General features: G+C 40.3%; 1 protein-coding gene across 1 annotated transcript in view; it reads left to right on the top strand.

The window, feature by feature from the left end:
* LRRC7 (leucine rich repeat containing 7) overlaps positions 1–25,591 on the top strand; it is a 1,681,735-nt gene that overhangs the window by 272,096 nt on the left and 1,384,048 nt on the right. The window contains exon 3 of the mRNA XM_069232450.1: positions 24,677–24,739. Coding sequence (XP_069088551.1) covers positions 24,727–24,739 — 13 coding nt within the window. The 5' untranslated portion in view covers positions 24,677–24,726. The remainder of the gene's footprint in view (positions 1–24,676; positions 24,740–25,591) is intronic.

The following is a 25,591-nucleotide window of genomic DNA, read 5'->3' as shown; positions in this document are numbered from 1 at the left end:
AAGAAATGGCAAGAGCTTTGGACTGTGATTACACTCAGAATATCAATCCTGTAACATCTCTGAATTCACAACATAAAACTTTGATCATGGCCTAGAAAATCTCAGAGAATTAAATATGCTTTTCACATCTTAAGCTTTTCAAAGAACAATGAAAACTATGATTTGCTTATCTCCAGAAATGCTTTCACATTCACAACAATTAAAGCCAAAATGATTTGCTCATTGAATATGAAGCACTTCACTTAATAATACCGGGAAGCGCTTTTACTCAAGTAGCCTGAATCACTTAGATGCCAAGAACCTTTTATTCCTGTGAATTAAAGCGCTTTGATTGTCGTGCCAAGAGCGCTTTAAACCTGAGGACTGAAGCGCTTGAATTGCTATGCCAAGAGCGCTTTATATCTGTGAACTGAAGCGCTTGAATTGTTGTGCCAAGAGCGCTTTACATATGTGAACTGGAGCGCCTGAATTGCCATGCCAAGAGCGCTTTACATCTACGAACTGAAGCGCCTGAATTGTCGTGCCAAGAGCGCTTTACCTCTATGAACTGAAGTGCCTGAATTGTCGTGCCAAGAGCGCTTTACCTCTATGAACTGAAGCACCCGAATTGTCGTTCCAAGAGCGCTTTACCTCTATGAACTAAAGCGCCTGAATTGTCGTGCCAAGAGAGCTTTACCTCTGTGAACTGTAGAGCTTTAATTGCTGTGCCAAGAGCGCTTTACATCTGTGAACAAAATGCTTTGAATTGTTGTGCAAAAGAGTGCTGTACACAAAAGCGCTTTACATGTGTGAACTGAAACGCTTTGAACTGCTGTGCACAAAAGCGCTTTAAATCTGTGATCTGAAACGCTTTGAATTGCTGTGCAAAAGAGTGCTTTACATCTGTGATCTAAAATGCCTTTGATCGTTGCGCCAAGCCCGCTGTACTCTAGAAACTGGAAACGCTCTGCTCGTTATGCTAAGGAGCACTTTACCCTTTGGAAGTAATGACTTCCTCCAAACTTGGATTCAGCAAGGTCTTACCGCTACAAGTACGACCTACTCGTTTTTTAATGCACCATGGAAACAAGGATACTTTGGTTGGACGACACTCTGCCACTCAGGAACTCTGTTCTTCTCCAGAGAAACCCCCCACGAGGTCTGGCTGCATCGAAGTCTCCAAAATAGTGAGCAATGTGCTTGGGTGTGGCTGGGCATTATAGGCCTGCCACACCCCAAGATGGCTGCTGCCTCTAAAAATATGGGAATTGTAGTCCCTTCATAGAATAGCACTGATAAGTGCATCTTGTCCACCAATGTCCTGAACCTGCAGCTCTATGAGCTTTGCCACAGGGCAGATGACGTTGATGGTCACCTTTGGAACAAGAGGGGATGACAAGTGGTGCGCATAAAGCGCCGCAGAGTCGAGCAGCGGAGTTTCAGGGAGACCTGGACCACGCCTGGCCTTATTCCTGACAATATCCCACATTTAGGGGGAGATCTAGGCAGATATTATCAATACTGTTAAATAGAGATTTAAAATATTCAACCCAAGAATCTAATGGAGCAAGCATGTCAGGAGAGAAATTCCCACAGGCACTGCCATTAGCGACAGTTTTCTGAAAGGTTGAGTAGTTGTGTCTCCCATAGTCTTCCAAAATCTGTACCCATTGCACCTCTTTCCAATCCTTTTTAGGCATTATCAAATAATTTGTATACATCTTCCTAGCCAATATTATATCACCTTTACACTCTTCTTTAATAGTCTGTATCAGGCTTGCCTTTGCAGCCCAACATGTCGCTGTGCACCAGGGGCATGATGTGGACCTAACTTGTAACTTGGTGACATGCTTTGTGAATAAAACGTTAAGAGTTTTAAACAACTATGAGTGTTTAGAAGTAAAGTTAGAAAGACTTAGCATTACCTTAGATTGCAAGGTAGAATCAAGGGGTTCAAACTTAGTTACTAAAGAGTTATAAATATTGGACTTGATTTATTCATCAGCCACAATGGTGGCCCATATTGTATTCCTATGGTTATTTTAAGGGCCAATGGAGTTATAAAGGAACTATTACTCTGGTCGGGGACCTCCCCTAATAATGCTGTGGTAAACACAGCAACAAGGGCGCTGTGATCACTACCTGGTTGATTAGAAATCATCATATCTTTCATATAGGACCAAAAAAATAATGTCAAAGGATGTATAAACTGTGGCAGAGGGGCCATGTAGAGTTAAACAAAGTTAGACTCTGCACTGACTCTTATGGAGCTTCTGATATAAGTGGTTTACTGTTTGAGAGATGGCGTGGAGTGTGATTGCTTGTGATCTATCACCTAAACACAGATCTGCACCAGTCAAGGGCCGAGTATCTAAACCCATATTGTTACAGAATTCCTTTGCTACCTTTATGTATTATAATTGCGATTCTCTGGTTTAGGTTCTAGGGGGGCAAATGCAAGAAACTAAAACAAAATGGCGGTAAATGCATTTGAAATACATGGTGCTCCAAAGGGATCTTGTGGTGGATGTCCAGAGTAAACTGAAGACAAAGATTTGGCAAAGAAGTGAATCACTACATTTAATATGACTTGTCTCTAAGACAAGCATATCAACAAGAGAAGAAGGAGGAAAGTAACAAAACCAGGCATTATCTAGCAGGGCAAGCGAAAAACTAAAACTCCCAAAATATTGTACGTATGATTTTAACCAATGGAAGTGTTTTGCATTAATGGCAGATAACACCTAAAACCCATTTACTTATTTTTATTACCAGCAATATGGTCAATTGAGATAGAAAAACAAAATTATCTACGGCAAGCAACATTACAAGTTACTAAAACACTGCAGGAGGGTTAATGATTGGATGCATATAAATGTAACATATGAAAGTGTTGTAGGCTAATTTTTTCTTTACCTACAATAAATGCCCTTGGTAAGGATGAATTGTCGGGGAGATTGAACCTATTTGTTGTTCAATTAACAGTAATAACCACAGACAAGCCTTGTGCGACAATTTGCATACACACAGGGCTTTCTAATGATGTATGATGGAAACATGAACAATACACACAGTGAAATTTCCAGTTTTTATTTGTCATTTCATATTTCATCATGAAATGTCTGCTATGCTTCACTGAACTAAGTTTGTGATTATGTATTATGGTTTTCTGATTATGGCATGCTTGACTCCAAATAAAAATAGAAAGATCATTTTGGATGCAGAGAGCATTAAAGAGTACAGTATTTATATTGAAGGTGCACCATGTTTTAATGGCCATTCAAAGAAGGAAGCACATTTTTGATATGGTCATCCCGGTGAATGTCTAATATAAAATGAGTTGCTAAGCATTGAAGGGCTTTGACTCTGGCACTTTTACATTGTGTGGTCTATCATAAATGATTATCATAATCTAATCTGAAGAGAGTTCACACATTTTATGTTTGTGTGGATGTTATAATTTGTGGTTACTTTTTATCATTTATACTAATTGATACTGCAGTATGTTGAGTGTGTACATAATGTATTGATCAAGGTGTAACCTGCAGTCAAGTTTTAATTGGAATTAGTGGTGGACATAATTCATTTTGGTAAGTGAGTCCTGAACTAGTAATGAATGAGTATTGTAGAAAGAAAAGATTGTAAATGCAGAGCATGTTTTTAGACTTATTTAGGAGTAAGGCATTGTGCTGTAAAATTCAATTCTTTGACAGCTGCTGTGTACTTTTTGAGATGCCCAATATTCTGTTCTACTCCTTCTTTGTGGTAGAGTTGAGTTCCAGACACATTGTTGTGGATATGTAATCATTGGTCTGTCCCACTTGAAAAAACAATAGTTGAAGAGCAAAATCAATAACATATTTACTTGTGATACATCAAATTAAGTTGACATGGATGATTTTGACATTTTTGCTTCAACTTTTATGACTGTGTGCTATGGAATCCCATGGTTGGCTTATGTCTGGAAATGCTTTGGGAGGATGAATAACCCTGAATTTTGTCATAGCCCGGTAGCCTCCTAGATATTCCCAATAGCAAAATGAAAAGTCTTCTGTTAGAGTTAATGTATAGTGCCCATTGCCATGCTGGCAGCAAGGGAAGGGGAGATTTAATGAGACTTGGGACAGCACGACCAGCTTTTAATCTACAAGTAATTGATAGGAAATGCCACAGGTTTCTTCTAACTTTCCAAGCAGGGGGACGTGGTGTTCAGACTTGCTGCTGTGAAGCTCCGTCAGCTCAATCTACCCTTCATACAACCTCATTCTACACATTTTACTTACAAGAAAGGAAACGTTTCTTGCGTCCCCACTTGAGGGAAGTAGATCTTAGATCTCATACTGTTGCATTCGATTATCTACAAGGTTTGAGTAATGTAGCTGTGAATGAGACACCTTTGAACTTAATTGTAAGTATTTTAAAAATGTGATCTATGTGATCCATAACTTGAAGCAGTCTTTTAATAATGGCAAATCTTATTGGCTGATATTTAAATCTGGTTTTTATGGTTTTGAGGAAAGATGCCTATAGGCCTTATTTTATGGGATTTGAGTATCTATACGGTCTGAATTGCCTAAATGTGAGTGAGTCATAATCTAACTTCATCCCAAACACTTAAAAAACAGTTTTATTTATTTGTTAATTTAATATAACAGCTTTTTTTATATATGGTAAATTTTAAACGTACCATATATGTATTGTATGTAACTTTTTTGGCTTACAGTAGCCGAATAAACTAGTTACTGACTGACTGTGTGCTATTTAACATGAAAGACGTGAACCAATCAGCGACTCCCTCATTGATCTTTATAAGGTTTTTAATGGCACACAAAATTCTAAAATATTTTGTGATCTAGTATAATATAGTAAGCAATATATAGGTCTAGTAGGGCTGAGAGGCTAGCTTTTCCTTTCTTTAAAATGTAGAGTGAATCCCAATTGGTCTGCAGGGTGACTTTTTCTGTGCTGCAACTTAGTATAAACTCCAATTGTTGTTCCCCACCCAGGTTTTTCTTCAGCAGCCAACTTTATTAGGTGGTTGTAAACACATTGTTTCAGTTTGAATAAGAAAGGCTTTGGTGTGATAGTGCTTATGTTGTTGACATCTGTGTAAGTCTACTGAGTTATTTTGTCAAAGATAGGGATACTTGTTCTACTTTTAACTAGAAGCAGAGCTGTGTGAGTGTATGCAAATAAGTGTGTGAAGGAACGGAGTCGAGCCATACATAATAAAGCTACTAAGCATTGTTTTCACCAGGAAGCTGGAAGAAGATCAGAAAAGAGTCTTGTAATATTTAAGAAAGATTCTTCATCAGGTCATCGCTCAGAAGTATCTTTTCTGGTGGTATTTGACAGCTATTTTTCATATAGGATGATATGTATTCCAATTGCTTTGCCTTAAGTAGGCTGTGGGATTAGTGGCTTTCTGGCACTTTCCCTACTGTGGGGGTATTTCTGTCAATTGTTATACTTCCATGTCAGTTTTGAGGTGTATATTTGCTTCATCGATCTGCTCCATGAAAGATGACCCATGAAATTAAGGTTTAAATTTAAACAGCGATAGAATGCTATAAACTTTCGATCTTGTTAGCTTTATTAAGAGAGACTGGGAGATACTTTTGTAAAATTATATTTCAGAGACCATAAGGGGTGTTTTATTGTTGTTGCTTATGATACTATTTTGGACTAGCAACGGGAAATGCAATTTCTTATTACACTGCTGCTCTCTTACCTTTAGCATAGATAAGCTGGGATAACACAGACACGTTTTGTTTAAGTGAAAGTGTTCCACAATGCGAATACTTTTCTTATAGCCAAGTATTCCTTTCTCAATAAGGATGCAAGCGTCGTTGCCCGCCTTCTACGATGATGCACATCCGCATTGCACCCTCTCAGTAATTTTCTTTCTTGAAACATTTAAGATAGTTTAGTAAAACATTTCCCCTCAATGAAACAGCTGGTAACATCCATTTTTAGCCTCTGCTATGAAAACAAATGTTGAAGTCGATGCAGCTCTGGTTGCTGGCATTGCTCACAATCACTGCAGGACGGAAAACAAAACACCCCTTGCACCACTGCTTGAAACACTTTGCCTAAAAGCCTTTTTTCATTATATAAAAAGCCTGGATTTTAGTTAGGGCACTTTTTCGAAATTTCCACCTTCAAAGTTAAAGCAATCACTTTAATAATCGAAAATGAGCACTTAGCTTTTAATTGTCTTTAAAATCACCGCGTTTAATGATGGAGTCCTCAGTATATCTCTGCAGAGAGCACTTTAGTCGGAAGCCCCGCTCTGTAGCACAATCATAAACAAAAAATAAACATTGTACCAAATACAAAGTATTGTCTTTGAAAATGACATTATTAAGGCCTTGCAGAAATCATATCTTCCTATGACAAGTTCAAACATGTCGACGATGTCTGAATGGTCAATAATGCAAAACCACACTGGGCAAAGGAGCGTTATATATATATATATATATATATATATATATATATATATATATACAGATATAGATAGATATATAGCTAGATGTAGGTAGATATATAGCTAGATGTAGATAGATATCAAGCTAGGTATATAGCTAATTATATATATATATATATATATATATATATATATATATATATATATATATATATATATATATATGTATTTGGCAGAGTTCATAAATTACAAAATTAAACTAAAACTCGCCAGGCGAATGGCACCGCCTACTGGAGGGCTATTCTGAAATATTTGGCATCACAAGTACCCACAAGCATTGAAAAACCCAGAGAGGTTTCCATTGTAGGATCAACATTAGAAATGAGTGTAATTATATTGTGATTGCCTTTAAAACTGTACTGGCAGCAGAATTACCTGTGATCAAGGTCTGGTCAGAACGAAACGCGTCAGGACTGCCGAGGTTAGAAAGATAAAGAAAGATCCTGCCAACTCGCAAATACAGCTTTCTCGTCTCTTCTTTTGTGTGGGGAGAAATTTTAAGATATATATATATATATATATAATTTGCTGTTTATCTTCAGTAATTAATAACTTATGTTTGGAGTTATAGATATATGATCTAAGGAAACTAACCTCTGTCCTCTGTACAGTTTACCAAAATAACGCTCTTAATGAAAACACTTTAGGGACTGTGCATTCCATTTCAAACTAACCAGTGCTAGTGCTTTTTAAGTATACTTTAAGAAGCCTAAGATTTCTTTAAAAAAAAACTTGTCAACCATTATAAAATCAAAAAAATATAAAAATAGAACCTTACAACATTAAACTCCTAAACACAACTCTTATAGCTGAAACGCCTTTTAATATCGGCAAAAAATAATTTTCTAAAATGGGTGGCAGCGACTACCGATTTCAGCAAACAGCATTAAGTGCTCTTTTCTAAAATAGAGTGTTTCTACTAAACCAACCTTTTAAAAGGAAGTGGTTTGTGCACAGTAACAGACAGACTGCACTTTTAAATGGGAGTTTTTCTGGAAAGTTATTTCTAGAAAGTTGAGCAGTAGAGCTAATGCTCGAAGACTGTGCTTTATTGCTCAAACAATGGTGTTGAAATGGCTCCAGCTTTTGAAAGACGTTGCTTTAGGGGGGTTTTATCAGTGATAGAATCTGAAGAGACTCTGCCTCAGAAGTGGATGCCTTTCAGTACTTGGAAGCACTGCCTTTGTGGTTTGTGAAGTTAGGTTGTTTATAGTGCATTGAACCTGTACAGCCATCTATTGCAACAAGCAGCACCTGCTTGAAGGTTGCCTGTAAATCTGTGGATGATCGATGTAAATGAAGTGAGAATACAAAAATACACACAACCACAGGCTGCCGCTCATCATACAGTGCCATTTATAATTCAGTGGGTAAGTTCTGCTTCTTTGTGGATGGTCAGAGGCTCCTTACAGCCTATGAACCTGATTAAAACGAGTGTAGTAAAATTGAATCTGCCAAAGAGAAGAGAGCTGCCACTATATTCTGCCACCGGCATCTAACCGCCAATTTAGAGTTTTCCAAATGGTGGATTTCCTGCTGGTGGTAACTCCTCTGCTTCTCCATCCAGTGTACCAAAGTATGAAAGAACCTCCAGTAGGAATGATGGCCAGTGAACTGCCTAATCAGATATGACTGAACCACCACAATGTTTAGTGCAGTTACCTACGTGAAACCCCACCATATGAATCAAAGTACATTTTAACCAGAGAGTAAATGTATTATCCTTGAAACGCTAGGATCCCTTTCATTATTGACCTGAAGACTAGCCATGACAAAATTCCCCATTTTGGGTATATATGTCATGTATTCACCAACAAAATTCTGTCAGTAGCGATGGGCATTGGTGGGTTGTCTGATGGAGGTTCTTCCCATTGAGCTCCTCTGCTTGTAACAGCAGACAATGCCACGTTTGGTGGTAGAATATCTGCAAGGCAGGTTTCCCTACACTACCTTGGCAAAGAAGGTAAATCATCCTTTAAGAAGGGGGATACTAATTCAGTCAGCCTGGCTCTAAATCAGAAACAATGTATGGTAGTAGTGTCCTGAGGATTACCCAATGGTCTAAAAGGCAGTTCAGAGTCCCATAAAATATAATCATCAAGTACATGTTCTTACAGAGCAAGGAACTTTGTTTTTTTTTTGTACATCCATGGATTACAAGGATCAGCAACAGTGTGTATCAGTACACAAATAGAAAGACACTGTGTCAAAATTGTTTAGCATATCTAAGGTGTGATTTACAATGCGGACTGTATGAAATTAAAGTGATAATGGCAAAGCTCCTACACATGACCGAATTTAGAGATTCAAAGTAAGTCTGAAGGGTTAGATGACTTAGGGACAATGATAGAGCTATATGTCCAAATGTACTAACATTGTGAGTCATGTGTGTGTTTTTGTGCCACATCCACAGAGCTAAATGTGTTTTGTGACTTACAAAACCACACAGAGCTGGATTTGCATTGATGTGTAAAAAAAGTAAAGCAGGGCAGCACATAGAGGTGCCTTGCAATACTTTGCATCAGGGAGGCGTTACATGGGTGAAGCATGGGTGTTCCTGGACATCCACCCATATATTTTAAGACAGACCCCAATTTACTAAAGTATGTTAATTTTGGTTAGCCCTAAAATGGTGCATGTACTTGAGGCTGTTGTAATGAAGAGTAATATATTTATTTGTCCTTGTTACTTCATCTTTGCATGTGTGGTTCATTCTGCAGCACTTGTACTAAGAGAAATATGCCCCTAAGTATAGTGTTTGAGCAGGAAGATATCCCTTCCTGCACAAAACTGTTTTGACCACGACACAGGTACCCTTGCATTGTGGTGCAAGGGTGCCTTCATTGGTAGTAGGCTGCCACAAGTGTGCCATGCAAGGAGAGAGAAGAAGTGCGCCATATCTTAGAAAATATGGCACATTTCTGCTCTCTCCCTTTGAGACAATGCAGGGCAGCAAGTCCCCCTGCTACATTGCATTCTGTGAAAGTTTAATTAATCTGGTCAATTATGTAAGACTGAGGAAAGAGATATGATTCAATTCTGAAGGTGAATCTCAAAAACATGGCTAGTGCAGGAAATGTGACTCGATAGAAAGTAGACATCAGCAGTAAGGCTTATGGTAAATATGTTAAAAAAAGGTAAAGGTTGGCAATTTGAAATAAGGAAGGATGTCAAAATTAAAAGCATCATCAATGTGAGCCATATGAAACCAGTGTGAAGTCAGAATCTGTTGCAACATTGAAATAAAAAATACTTAGGGGCATATTTATACTCTGTTTGCGCCGGAATTGCATCATTTTTTTTGACGCAATTCCGACGCAAAACAAACTCCATATTTATACTTTGGCGTTAGACGCGTCTAGCGCCAAAGTCCATGGAGTTTGCGTCCTTTTTTAGCGTGGACACCTACTTTGCGTTAATTATATGCAAGGTAGGCGTTCCCGTCTAAAAAAGTGACTCCGCGGTATGTGCGCCGTATTTACACTCCCGGGCAAAATTCACGCCCGGGAGTGGGCGGGTCAAAAAAAATGACGTACGGCCGCTTTTGCGCCGTTTTTTAGCGCCTGCAAAAGGCAGGCGTTAAGGGACCTGTGGGCTCTGAAGGAGCCCAGAGGTGCCCTCCCATGCCCCCAGGGACCCCCCCTGTCACCCTTGCCCACCCCAGGAGGACACCCAAGGCTGGAGGGACCCATCCCAGGGACATTAAGGTAAGTTCAGGTAAGTCATTTTTTTTTTTTTTTTGTGGCATAGGGGGGCCTGATTTGTGCCCCCCTACATGCCACTATGCCCAATGACCATGCCCAGGGGACAGAAGTCCCCTGGGCATGGCCATTGGGCAAGGGGGCATGACTCCTGTCTTTGCTAAGACAGGAGTCATTTCTATGGGGGTTGGGAGTGAAAAAAAATGACGCAAATCGGGTTGAGGCGAAAAATTTGCCTCAGCCTGACTTGCCCCATTTTTTCACGCCCAAGCCCCATATTCCCCTACGCCGGCGCTGCCTGGTGTACGTCGTTTTTTTCAACGCACACCAGGCAGCGCCGGCGGCTAATGCCGGCTAACGTCATTCAATAAATACGGCGCCTGCATGGCGCTTCAGAATGGCGTTAGCCGGCGCTAATGTTTTTGACGCAAAACTGCGTTAGCGCAGTTTTGCATCAAAAAGTATAAATATGGCCCTTAATATAGTAGGATTTGTCCTCTGGATGGGTGACAAGCCTTTCTCCAGTAAGGACCCTTTTCAAGAAAATGTACCACCTTCTTCCTGCTGATTACTAATACTCCAATTGAATAGTAACCACAATTAAGGAAATGTTAGATCTTTCTTTAATGATTCATTAACAATATTGAATCATAAACAGATGTTTGAGTATCGCCTAACAACCAAAGATTGTTATAGGAGAGTGAGCCTCGTTGATACTACTGATAACCAATGATAATATACAGAATGAATCATACTATTAAGAATATTTAAGGGGTTATAGGAGGGGGGTGAAGTCAGAACCATTTCAAACAAATCATTATCAGGCATTTTGGCACATAAAAGAATGCAAATTAAACAAAGAAAAAATGTCCAACCATTTTTGATCTGTCTAAAGCAAGTTGATATGAGAGACAATAAGGAATGTGTAATCTTCACAGCGACAGAACTACAGAAATCAGAAGCCTATTCTGTAGGAAATTGAGTTATTAGTTGCGTGGCGTACATAAGTACTATGTCCACAATTGTCCTTACTGGAAGCCAAGCACCCCATGGTAGTGCTTGACTGTCTCAGGGTAGTGAGGCAGAGAAGTCCAAGGCCTACTCAGGAGAGGTGGTGTGGGCTTGGAAATACTGTTCTCTGGCACACAATAATAACACTCAATGAATGATTGTCCCGTCAGTACTTTTTCTTTAGAAAAGGAGAAGTACATTTGTTACACACACTACTAAATATTTGGCAGTATTTCACAAATATATACGTTGGCAGATTGAAAATACCACAGATGACATTACAAAATCCTCTTTGACCCCCTAAAGGGGCCATGCAAACATATAAGGTTAAAGGGTTTACGATAAACAAACTACATGTCAGACATCACTTTGTAAATGTTATTGCTGTTAATAAAACATATACACTGTGAGCAATAATCATTGTCAACATTATTATCTCAATAAAGCATTTAAAATGAGCAAAATAAATGCCTGTATCTTTTCAAACAGAAAAATACTATGATACCAGCAGCCCCAGCGGGCATCACACTTTGATTATAGTATAGTGCAACCATAGACTTGATCCCAAGAGGGTGCCTCAATAAATGGGCCTTTTTATATGTTTCAGGCCACAATAATTGCAACCATACCATCAGCCCATTTATGGCACAGCACCCCTAGTTGTAGAGCAAAGGCTCCAGTCTTGTGAGTGTTGTGAATCATGTTAATTTTACGGGGACTCAGGAGGTTAGCTTAGCCTTTTGGCTTGCAGGTCTGTGCACCTGTCACCTAGTGACTGTTAATTTACTTAGTTTGCTCTGTTTTAGCCCATTTTTTTTAAATGGCTACCATGTTTATATTTAGAGAAATGTTTTGATTCTGAGTTATCAGTGCCACTCTGTGAAGGCGTCACTATCAGTGTCAAAATCAAGTGATGTACGTAGGTATTCACATCATGTCCCTTTTCCACATACGTGTGAGAGGAACATAATGTACTTTTGGTGGGAATTGTTTACATAATTACTGCCACAAGCCTGCCCCCTTAGCTATTGTTTGCGAACATATCTGCATTGGGGTTTTACATGGTCTGTATAAATACAACTCACACAGATAGGGTTAACAGAGGGATCCCTACCAAATGCCACCAAAGCCATGTATGCTGCACGTCACCTTGCTGCATAAATAAGACTTTGTGTCACCATGGAGTCTAACCTACAGACCTCATTCCGAGGTAACAAGGCTTGGGGGGCGCGTCTCATGGACATGGTACTGGCAGATTAGGTTTATCACACCTAGATCTCATTAGGTTCAAGATTAAGTTCTCCTTGCTAAGGATTTTACATTTCATGCTTATTGCAAGATAGTGGGGGTCTTTGTATGCACGACCCTCATCTCCACAATTATGTTGCTTTCATAGTTAGTTATTCTGATCATTGCAGGTCATGCATTTTATGTAGATTACAGTATTTTCAATAAATATATTGAAAACTGCATCTCCTTAATTGCCTGTGTGTCACTGAGACTTATTGCTAACATGAGAAAAGGGTAACTTCCGTTCCACCACAACTCAGATATCACACTCTAGAGTCCATGAGTAAGGCTGCCAGACATCACCTTTTACTGTTTGGGTCTTTGGTGAGGTACTGCTTGTGAGCCGGGTGGGTTGGACCAACAGTTGTGAGTTGTAGAAGTGACTCAGTCGCCTACAAACAAAAGTGCTGTCATCCCTAAACCATCAGTCTCACCTAGGAACGAGATTCAAACTACGACAGGAGTGGTTGAAAATATTGGGAACATTTTTGGAGTGATTCTGGTTTTCTGATCCTCATAGACATGTGGTCAGTGTTAGAAATTGGGCTTATGGTTGGCAGAGGTATGCACCCTGTCCAGAGTCAATCCTAGTCATTGTAAGTCAGTTACACACCATTAATTAACCAGTGCGCACCCTTCAGCAGAGAGCAGACAGGCTTAGTTTAGGAGGCAATGTGTAAAGTATTTGTGCAACACTTAGAACAGTAAAACTGGGAAAACAGCTCACAAAAATAATCCACACCAGGTTAGAAAAATAGATCTTAATTTAATGAACAAAACAAGACTAAAACAACAAAAATTCAGCAAGTTAAGGTTTGAATTTTAAAAGAACATCTGCAAATATATTGCTTAGAAACTTAAAGTGCCAACCAGGGCTTGCGCTTGACTGTGGTAAATTCAAAAGTTCAGACTGACCGTGAAGAAGAACAGGCCGGCTACAAGGACCAACCTCGTCCCACTGTAACAGTACTTTGTGTGGAGAGTTGCATTGACGATGAAAATCCGATATGCAGGCGGTGCTTCAGTTCCGATACACGCAGTCAGAGATGAGTCATCTTTGGGCTGTGAAGTTGGCAATGCAATGTTTTTGAGCAGTGCTGCAGTGTCAAACTCTTAGAGATGAAGGTGATACATAGTCATCAAGCTGAACAGCCAGTGATGCAAAGGAGGTGCATCTGGACTAAGGTTTATGTACTTGTTCCAAGCCACGCAGTTAGTGCTGCAAAGTCTTTGTCCTCAGCAGCAGTGCCGATGTGTCAGCATCGAGAAGAAATGCAAGGGTTCCGATCAGCACAAGGAAGGTGATGCATCTTTTGTAGAGTTGGTTGGCACCACTTGACAGGCTAACACTCACAGTTAGTCCAGAAGCTGTAGCAGGGTGAGTGAAGACATTGATTTCCCTGAGCCTTCAGAATAGGAGGCAAGCCAGCAAGTCCCTGGAGCCACTTTGGGTTTGGGGATGTAGAGATGCAGGTCCAGTCCTTCTCACTCCCAGGCAAGAAGGGCAGGTGTGAAGCAGAGCAGGCATAGAAAACCACGGGACTAGCAAATTCCAGCAGAGTTACATTCCCTTTAGCAGCACAGCTGTCCTATACAGTCCAGAAGTGTACTGATGGGTAGCATCAGAAGTCCAGTTCTTATACCAAGTGGTGGCTTTGAAGTGGTTGAGACTTTATAGAGAGGCTGTCGAAGTGCACAAAGTCCCTGCCCTTCCTGCCCAGGCTCTGGACAGACTACAGTAGGTTATGCAGCACTTTGTGAGGGCTCAGGGCTAAACCCGCTCAGTCACACCTAAGGTCCCTTTGTGTGTGGCTGTCTGGAGGGAATGTGCATGAGCTTAGCTGTCCTGTCATCTGCCCAGACGTGTATTCAGAGGCAGGCAGAAAGCACTAGGGGCCAGATGTATGAAAAAGGCCTTTTGCAAATCAGAAATAGCAATTTTTAAGAAATCGCTATTTCTGATTCGCAAAATGCAATATATCACATTTGCGATTCGGTAATAGCGATTTCTTAAAAATCACAAATGCTATTACCTAATTGCAAATTGCGATACTATCCCCCATTCGCACCTATGGGCCTGTAGGCCCATATTTGCGAATTGTTTGCATTTCCAAAATTGCGAATTCCTAACTGGAATTCACAATTTTTGGAAATGCAAAGTCCAGGGTGCTGGGGGCCTTAGGCCCCCTCTGCGGCACCCCAAAATATTTTTTTACAACATGTAAGGTGCGCACATGCCAAAAGGGCATGTGTGCTTTACATTTAAATTTTAAAAATACATTTTAAATGCATTTTTATAATTTGCACAGGGTTACCACCAAGTTCAATTTGGTGGTAAATAGCGATTCCTTAATGCCCAATTCACATTAAGGAATTGCTTGTTGCATGTGCTTTAGAAATCGCAAATAAGGACTCCTTATTTGCGATTTCTTATTTAGAGAGTCGCAATTTGCGACTCTCTAAACAGGGTCACAATTTAAAGGAATCGCTAATCTAGCGATTCCTTAAAATTGCTTTCAGAATGCCATTGATACATTCTGATGTGGCTTTTTGCATTCGCAAACGGGCATTCGCACCGTTTGCGAATGCAAAAAGCTTTGATACATCTGGCCTTAGATGACTGAAAGTAAGAAAATACCAACTTTTCAAAACTGCCATTTGCAGAAATACAATCTAAAATATGACTTCACCATAAGTTATGATTTTGAATTGTGATTACAATTACACCAAACTTGGGGGTCCCATCTCTTCCCAATTTGAAATTACATATACAAAATGTAATAAGGCATTTCAAATGTTAACCTATAGGCAAGATAGGCCTTGCAACAGTGAAAAACAAATTTAAGAGTTTTTCACTTTCTGGAGATGTAAAACTTAAAAGTACATGTCCAACCTTTTTAATATACTGCACGCTGTGCCTGGGGCTGTCCAGAGCCTAACTCAGTGGCAGGCCTGAGTCCTGTTTAAAGGGCTACTAAAGTGAGTGGCATAATCTGTGCTGGAGGCTACAAGTTACATTTAATTTACAGGTCCTAGGCACATGTAGTGCACTTTACTAGGGACTTATCAGTAAACTAAATATGCCATTGTACATAAGCCTATGGTAAAAGGTTTTAAGGAAAGAGCACTGGTCAAAGTCCTACAGCCAGCAAAAACAAAGTCAACAAACAAGAGGTCAAAAGGTAAAAGAGTCAGGGGAAACCAAGCCAACGATGCTAGGCCTAACAGGCAGTACTTCAATAACACAGATTAGGGGGAGCTGCTCTTCTCCTGCAGCCCCCCGAAGCCATGAAAACCTGTTGAACTAATATGCCATTCCGAACATCTGGCTTGACAAGTAAAGAGATATACTGGTACCTTATTACTGTGAAAATTAGTGCATTAGGCCCTGCCTGGTGCTGTTTCTTACTGTTAGTCTTATAAATCTAGTGGTTGAGGCCAGAGATACATAATTAGGCAAGGTGAATAATGCTACAGGGCTTATAGTGTGATGTCCCACTACACATCCAGTAATGACAGATTTTAAGTGATGTAAAACTAATCCTAGAAGGCGGCTGTTTGCAGCTTTGTGATCTACCATGACAATACTCAAAGATTAGAGGCTGTGAATGTTGCAAATATAGGTCAGCCAGGTCCGATTAGTGTTAATGAGTTGTGGGATCGTACCAGATATTCTGTGGTGGTGTTAATACTGGTTGTGATTCACAATATAAATAGTAAACCCAGCAATTAGACATTAGTTTAACATGGCAGCACCTTTGGGTGTTCGTAGCACATGACACTTGTAGGTAAGGCTTGGCAATGGATATAGACCTGCTCTCATTTATGCAGATGGCGCACATGCAATATTTAGGCACTAACTTTTCTCCATAATCTAGCTGCGCCTAAGAATGAATGTGGGGGAGGGGTATGGTGTTTCGAAAGTATGTGGGATGTACATAGGGAAGAGGCAACAGCTTGTAAATTTGTGCAAAGAGGGTTTTATAGAAGAGGTACTGGGCTTTGCAATTTTATACTAGCCACCTTAATCAGGTGTATACTGAGTAAGTCAGAATGATAAATACAAGAACATGTGACTTGTATATAGGGAGCCTCCCTAGTTGAGACAACATGCATTGCAGTACCACATTATAGAGGGAGTGGTATAATGGGAATAGATTTACTATAGTAACAAAATGATATACCATGGTCTGGAGACAGCAATAAAGCAATCATATATTTTTTTTTCTATATTCTCTCCCATAGGCACAAATGTCTTAGCAGATATATACATATATACAGGTAGATAGATAGATAGACAGATAGACACATTGGCCCTCGTTACAACCCTGGCAGATGGTGGTATTTTGGGGAAAGGTACTGCCAACAGACTGGAGGTACCTTTCCCCAAATTATGGCATTGACGGTTTGGCACAAGCCAAACCGCCAATGTACCACTCTGTCCGCCAGGGCAGTAACGGCCACCGAGCTTGAGACTTCGGTCTCCAGCCCGGCGGCTGTCACTGTACCCTCCCACAGGATTTTGACCCCCAAAAACCATGGCGGTAGGCACTACCAATGCCAGGGAATTCCTTCCCTGACACTGATAGAGGTCTCCCCGCACCCCTCCCTAGAGCCCTGCCCCACCCTCCACCTCCTGAACCCCCACAACATACACACACATTCACGCACCAACATACACACGCATACACACACTCATACCCACATTCACCAACGCATGCATACATACATTCACACACACATCCACACACACTGGCATACATACAAGCACACACGCATTCACACAACACAACATACACTCACACCCATTCATGCACACACGCATTCCCTACGCCACACACCTGCATGCACGCACACAGACACAGACACATACACCCACACCCCCCCACACACACATTACATCCCCCACCCCATCCCCTGTCGGACACCTAACTTACCTGCTTGCAGGGGGTCCTGATGGCGCTGCTGCTGGCAGCAGCGCCACCTTACCGCTGTCCGCCGCCATGACCGTAGCGGAATTCCGCCATCCTTCTGGTGGAATTCCAGCTACGGTCATAATATGGTGAACAGTAGGTAGCCGCGGCGACAGTGTTTTGGCAGCCATCGCCGTTGACATAACGAGGGCCATTATGTCTACCTCTGTGGTAGTGATATCGAGGAAGAGCAGCAGTGGATTTCCAAGCTTGCCCTGCAGATGGTGGGTGGGGTAAATATGTTGGCCCATATGATACAAAAAACATATGCTGGAGCTTTTTTTCAAAGTTTAATTAAAGTGCCCTGTGGTCTTCTCTTTGTATGTAACATTCACAATCCCTTTTGGTATACTACTTGGAGTATGAGAGAGGGCTAGATACACCATATAAGGCTACATTTATGAGGTATACCGGATATAAGAAACATTGAAGGGATCTCTCAGAGCATCGTTTAGTGAGTCTGGTGTATACTTACATAACAATTAGTGGGTGACTCTACCCTTAGAGCCATAAGGGAGGGAATAAACAGAGTCTGGCATGTGTATACACATGACTACACTGGCGGTTTTGTTCTTTAAGCCTTTTTTGGTATATTGATTTGTCCTTTAATGAATCCCTGAAGCAGCAATAGAAACAGAATAAGTTTGGACAAAGGCTAGTTGCTTCACAGATGGATGTTTCTGGTGATGGTGGACCCTCACTACTTGGTGGTTTTACAAGATGTGGTGTGTTTGTGCAATATGGTAGAATCCCTTCTCTGATTGGTTTTAAATAAGTATTAAACTAAATTACCTGTCTCTCTATTTCTAACCAACATTTATTTATTTAATTAATATAGAAGTGTATAAATATTTTTTGTTTATAGAAAACCATGTATGTTCATGATAAAAAAGGACAGTGAAGAAGAGGTCCTGAAGAAGGTGGTTACGAATCATTGAGGCCATCAAAACATGTGTTGATCAAATGCTGACTCCCTTGGTCAAGGCACATTGATGAAGAAGGAAGTCGGGTCTCCTCTTTGTGTTTCTCTGAGGACTCCTAGGGAGTGGGGAATAGAATGTGTAGTATGTGATATTGAGTGACTGGTATGAATGGATGTATGAATGGGGGTTTGTGGCTTGGTTTATACTGATAAAATTATTCCTATGGAATATTGAACTTTCGATGAAAACATTAAGATATAAGAAGCAAACATGTTGAATGCATTTATTGGTCGAGTGTATTCATTACATTGCTGTTAATTTTGTATGAATATTTAATATCCAAAGAAAAAAGAAAGTCTTTGAACTAATAGTGAGTTAGAAATGATTACATTGATTGATTCATTGTAAATTAATCATCTAGTGGGTTCTTTGAGTATATATTGATTTTTTTAATCCCCCGATCCAGAGATTCTTAATAAGTGTTTGAGGGTACCCTTCATTAAATAGTTAAGTTGTGCTACCTTTCTTTGTCTCTGTGCCATTTTCTTAAGTTTTATTGTCAAGAGTTATTTTTGTGTAGCATATTCTGTGTATGATTCTGTAGATTAAATGCTTGATCTCACTTTTCCAGCTTTAAATGTTTTTGTTTATAGACTCTAGCTCTTTTGCAGTAGATAAAGTTGAAGGTACTCAGACTGACAACTCTCTGTGTTTCGCAACCTAATGGCTTCTTCATCCGTGAACTTGTTGAATTTGCACATGATGCAGTCTTGTCATGACGTCACCCATGAATTCTTCCTCTTCTTGGGATGGCAAGTTAAATGTGTATTGATCATGAAATTTCTTTGGGTTAGAGACTTCATCTTGAGGGCTTTTTCCACTTTTTGATTTTAGCTGGATGGACAGTTGTCAGTTCATTGATGATTTTGCAAACCTCATTGCCTATGAGATTCTTCATTGTTAATAATATTTGTTTTTAATCCTTTTCGCTCAATGCCTCAATAAAATTGCTAAACTCATCCCACCATTTCCGCCATCTTGGTCTAATGGTATTGCTTGAGGTCAGAAAAATGAGGATTTTGTCACTGTGTATCATGGTTATCTTTGATGTTTGTTTCCTATGTTTAGTTTATGTTCTCTTCTTTTCTAGTAATGTGCTGTGTATAGGCTGACATTTCTCTTCAATTATCTTAATTTGAACGTCATAGTAAGCCACCTGATTTCTATGGGCAGTTTTAATTTAAATGAAAGGGAGAGCCTGCCCTAAGATGGTGTATTCTCTTTTTAATATGAGTTCAGCTGACCTCACAATAGTGGCCCATGTTTACTTCAAAGGGGTGCCTGATTTTGTTCTCGTGGATGATCTCTGTGCAAAATAACATCACTTTTACTTCAAAAGAGGTTGCCTAACCTCAGGGTAGTTGCTGGTATTGGAGTCAGTGAAGTGCCTGGCTCTCTTGTGGCAAGACCTCTTGCTTCTTGTTTCTAGTATAATGTCAGTATGATCAGCCTTTTTCTACTCATTCAATGTATTGGGTCGTTAGTTCTGCCATTTCCTCCTGTGGCACATCTTTGCATTTCTCTTTCTAATTCTTGCATTTTTAGGGCAGTGGTATATTTGGAGAATGCACCCATATTGGGTGAGAGTGTGTGTGTAGGGTGGCAACGGCTGGGAGGTCATGCAGTTATTGAGGGTGGTCTTCTTAATATTTACTTTTGTTTCTATGTTTCTGAGATGCTTGAGCATGCTCTGCTCCTTACTTGACATGCTTTAGTTCTCACATTGCTTATTTTTTTTTTTTTTATGTGCCTAACTAATATAAGGTGGTCTACTGGTGATGCAGCTAACCCCAAATATGTGTGTACCCAGCTCTGTTCCCTTCTTTTCTGTTTCCTACTTTCTAATTCCCATTTGCATGTCCTTACAGGTAGTGAGATCCAGTTTTTAACTTGAATTCTGATGTTATTCCAGTCTTTGGGGCACAGTGACAATAGACAAACAACTTGACAATGTAGAAGGGAGTTGAACAAAATGTGTTGTTTTACAAATTGATTAGTGAGTTGATTTGTGCTGTGTGTTGGACATTATGTTATAAAAGCAAATAAAGGTAATTATTTAAATTAATTTGTTTAAAGATTTTGTGGGATGCAGTATGCTACAATGATGCAACCTCAGTCACCTTGGAGGATAGGGCCCAAGCATAATAGCGTATTGCATTTCAAACACAATTCTGTTAAAAAACAGAAAACAGTTCTTCAATTGTTGGTGTAGCATCCTTGATTGTATCCTTGTAGTGGATGGTCTGTAGAACAAACCATGAGGTCAATGTCAGGACCAGTTGGGACATGTAATAGTGATTGGCTTACTTTTTTACTGATGCATAAACTAAGATTTGTTATGCTGTCCCTCTTAGTCACAGATCTGTTGCTATATCATATAAAACAAAACATGGAAATATATCCAAGAATGATTTGTAAAGTGCTGCTGGCTGACCAATTGAAATGCACGTTGGTATATCCAGAATGTTTAAGGTTTTTCTAACTGGTTGGCAAAGATGAAGGCAAAAATATGGCAATAAATTTCATAATTGCACAAACTATATGAATTTGAAAACTGCACTTTGGATCATGATAAATGCTTCACCAGCATGTAATTATTTAAATATTCATCGGAGTAGAGTTGATTAGCCCTTTGCTGGACCTGGCCCATTCGGCAGGCTCATTCCCAAACTGTTTGTCTTCCTCCTCCCCTTTTTGCTGAATTTGTTTTGTGAGCTTTAGGACATGTCTTATCACAATTTGCATATTTAATTTAGTTATAAGTCCCTAGTAAAGTGCACTGCATGTGCCCAGGGAGTGTAAATTAAATGCTACTGGAGGACCTGCAACACTTATTGTGCCACCCACTGAAGTAGCCCCTCAAACATGCCTCGGGCCTGCCATAGCAGAGCCTGTGTGTGCAGTTTTAAACTGCCATGTCGGCCTGGCAAGTTAATGTTTTTCCCAGGCCCAAACCGTCCTTTCTAATACATACAAGTCACCTCTAAGGTAGACCTTGGACAGTCCCAAGGGCAAGGTGCAGTGTAGTTAAACCTTGGACATGCACTTCTAAGTTTTATATTTGTCAAGTAGTGAAAAACCTAAATTCATTTTTCACTACTGCAAGACCTATCTCTCCCATAGGATAACATTGGGATTGCCTTATTATATTTTATAAGTGTAATTTCTGATTGGGAATAGATGGGAGCCCAAGTTTATTGTCTTTGAAATAACAATTTAAAATCACAACTTATGGGAAGTCAGATTTTAAATTGTGAGTCTGAAAATGCCACTTTTAGAAAGTTGTCATTTTCTTACTTATCATCTAATGCCTTCTGCCTGTCTCTAAATACACTTCTGGCTGGGTGTCAGCAGGGCTATGATGTATTCCCTCCAGACAGCCACACACATAAGGACCTTAGGTGTGGCTGAGTGGCCATCTGCATGTTGATGGCCCATCCTGGGCAGGATGGGAGGGAGGAGCTGACACACCAGTGTGGGCTGTGTCCTGAGCCCTCACAAAGGGCTGCATAACCCACTGTAGTGTGTCTAGAGTCAGGGCAGAGACTTTGAGTACTTCAAAGGCCTCTCTTTGAAGTCTTACCCACTTCGAAGGCACCACTGGGTTTAAAATCTTGAATTCCTACCCCACCAAATCAGTACACTTCTGGACCTAAGGACATTTTGCCAGGAAGGTGGACTTCTGTGCAGCTGAAGGACTGTCACTCTGCTGGATTCTGCTGGACTTTTGCTGGACTCCTGCTTTGCTGTGCCTGCCCCGCAGCCTGCTACTTGCTGGCTTTCCTCCAGTTCTGAAGTTTCAAGGACATCAGTGACTTCACTCAACTCTGCTGCAGTCTCTGGACTCTGCCAGGTGTGGGTCCTGTCCTGCCAAGTGGTGCCAATCATGTTCTGGGCCCTTGGAAGTAGGTTCTTCTGCTGTTCCTACTAAAATCCATGCATTGCTGTTGTTGCGTCTATCAGAACCAACCCATTTTCCCTGAACACTGATGCATCACCGTGGAGGACAGAGATATTGCATCAATGACTGCATGGCTCAACAACGATGCACCACCTTCACCTCAAAGTGTTCACCACTGCACTGCTGCTTAACGGTTTCACATTGACGACTGCATGGCTCGATTATGATGCATCCCTGACTACGCAGATCAGAAGTGACGCATTGCCATTGCATCGTCCCATCTGATCCTTGACTCAGATCATCATCAGTGCAACCCACTATACACAGTACTCTTTCAGCAAGACAAGGTTGGTCGCTGTAGCCAGCCCATACTCGATCATGGTCTCCTGGAACTTTTGACTGTACTGGGTGTAGCACAACTGGATAGTCCCAGTAGGCGCTCTAAGCCTTTAAACACTACAATTGCAGATATTCTTCCAAAATTCATATCTCGACTTCTACTTATTGGGGTTTTGTTGTTTTGGTCTTGCTTTGTTCATTAAATTACAATCTATTCATCTAAAGTGATGTCATATCTGTTTGTGTGTTTTTGTCATTGTTTCACTGTTTGAAAGTGTTGCACAAATACTTTACAGATTGCTTCTTAAGTTACGCCTGACTTCTCTGAGCCAAGATACCATGGGATGGGCACAGGTTAATTTAGGATGTGTATATGACTTTCCATGACTAGTATGTGGTTCCTGCTTGGGTAGGGTGCATATTTATTTTGTATAATCTATAAGATTGAGAATGTATAAACATATAATTATAAATTGGAAATATTGAATAATTTCAACATTAGTTTCTATGGGGTATTATGTGAAATTCCTGCCCTATTAGTTTTTTCTAGTAGTGTGAGTGAGTGGGCATTTGTGCTTCTAGACTTACTCTAAAGCTGGGCTGGGGCTCAAATACTACTGCTTTGTGTCCTTTAGGGTTGTAGTAATTTTAAAAGTGTCGTCTGTGAATAATTTTCTGGGTGGTTGTTTGTATTAACAAGTCCCTTACTAAACGCCTCCTTATCCCTCCTGTTACTCCTCCTTAGATTTCCCTAACCCCCTCCCATTTAGTAATAGGTATTCCCTATTTTCTAGCCACTCCCCAAGGACCTCCTACATTTACCACAAAAAGGAATACCTACCTGTGCAGAGATCTGTTGTATGTTTTTGAAGACCCCGATAGAGAATATTTAAGAGAGGTGGAGGTTTTCACATGTAGGTTTGTGAATTCCATTTTGTAGTGTCTGAGAAGGATTAATGTACCACTACTTTATGTACTACAAAATACAGTTTGTGAATAGTCCCCTTAAAAAGTTGGGAGGTCTATATTTCAGAGTATGACAGCTCAAAGGTGTGAAATAGGGAACAGTTGCATCCACTGGAGTGAATTGTTAAATTGATTTTCAGTCCAGAAACAGCTCACTCAGGACAGAGTTAGTTCCATTTAAAAGTGCACACCTAGAACCTGACCACCTGACCATAAATTCAATTCAGCATAAATCGTTTGGTTTTAGTAATGAGACATTTTAGCATTTGTGTGTTGACGTTTATGAACAGCTGTTAATAATAACTTTGCATTCAGTTTTTCATTTTCGTTGTCTACAAGTTTTTGTTTTTACACCTTCAACCATTGTTTAAACATTAAGCAGAATCAAGAAAAAAAACAAATTATTGCATGATGCAGGGCACCCTAACGGAGGAGCGCCGCCCCACCAGCTGCAGAAGCTGCAAACCCTTCAGAATGAAAGGATTTCATTCTGAACGGGTTAGACCTTGTGGGGTGTGACCTGGATGATGGGAGTGCACTGTGCACTCCCCTCAGTGCGCATGTGTGTTTGGCCGGCTGTCTCGGGCCGGCCAAACACACATGCGCAGTGTGCTCTCTCTAGCCCAGCACTGTGTTGCTGGGCTGGAGAGAGCATGCACAGGCTCCCAGTCTGCCTGGGAGCGCCCTAGGTGGGTGCTTCCAACCAATCCTGATGTTGTTCTGAGCAGCATCAGGATTGGCCGCAGGGCAGGCTGGGAGCCTGTGCCTGCGCGACTATGGAAAGAGGAGCGGCGCGGGTTGGTGGATCATGTATTTTATTTTATTTATTAAATGTACCCTCTGCTACCCCCCTCCCCACCCTCACCTCTGTTTGCAGCACCCGCCCTGCCCCTTGTGAGCACATCCAGCCATGACTGGCATGATGTACTGGTAATAGTAGAAGATAAACATAAAGTGTATCCCATTATTCAAGTGAAATGATTTTCGTTTTAGACCCTAAACCTCAAATAAGCTAATAAAAATATCACTGGTTTTCTTTCTTTTAGGAAACAGGAATGGGAAATTTCTGAGATTCAACCTGTGGACGTTCACATTAATGAAAATAACCAGTAAGTAGTGTTACAGGTACCTTAAACCGCAGGCAATCTCTTTTGAACACATATTGGCTTGTGATTTTATATGTGAAACGTTGTCTCATAGTGATCTCACAGCTGACTGTATTACTATATGAAAGTGTATATATTGAATGCTGTCTAGTTTCACTTTGTCAATTGGCAACCTGAAGTAATGCCATTTCATGTATAGAACTATAATTGTGGAAATGCTTCATAAATCTTGTATGTGTTACCAGTTGTGTAAGGCTAATTGAAAGGCTTGACTGTTCAGCAGGCTTCAAACTGAGCTTTGTGGCACTCCAAGCGTGTCTGAATCTCATTGTTCTACCTGCCTCAACACTACTTTTCACTACCACTTTCACAATGAGACACAGTTTAAAAATAAATTGTTGAGGGAAGCTTCTTTCTAGCTTCTACCCTAGTTTACATATGAGTTTAAATTCAAGTGGCTCAATATCCTTAAATTGTGAAATACTTCATCCTTCAAGAATCTATTATTTGTAAATGTGACACAGTGTGTATGATTCTGAGCAGCATGATAGTGAGAGTATGATTTACTCTATCAACTTCTGCGCATAGTTTGAATTCACTTGCATATGTCTGCATGGAAAAACATTTAGCAATAGTTGGTGGATCAAAATGAATTGGCCATTGACTGAAAGCAACACAAGACAGGCCCAACCACTGTTTTTTCCCTAAATTAGCCTTATGAGCAATTAGATGACACATTTTGACCTTAAGTGGCAGGGGTCCTGATTAAATGTAGGCCTTATTACATATTATAAGTAACAAAACCCATGTTTGCCGATGGATTGGAATTATGCGTGGTGTGTAGTTTCCCCATCT

Source organism: Pleurodeles waltl, chromosome 4_2, assembly GCF_031143425.1.
Source record: "Pleurodeles waltl isolate 20211129_DDA chromosome 4_2, aPleWal1.hap1.20221129, whole genome shotgun sequence".
NCBI classification, from domain to species: domain Eukaryota; kingdom Metazoa; phylum Chordata; class Amphibia; order Caudata; family Salamandridae; genus Pleurodeles; species Pleurodeles waltl.
Note: the sequence above shows the minus strand (reverse complement) of the source record. Positions and strands in the feature narration are given on the sequence as shown.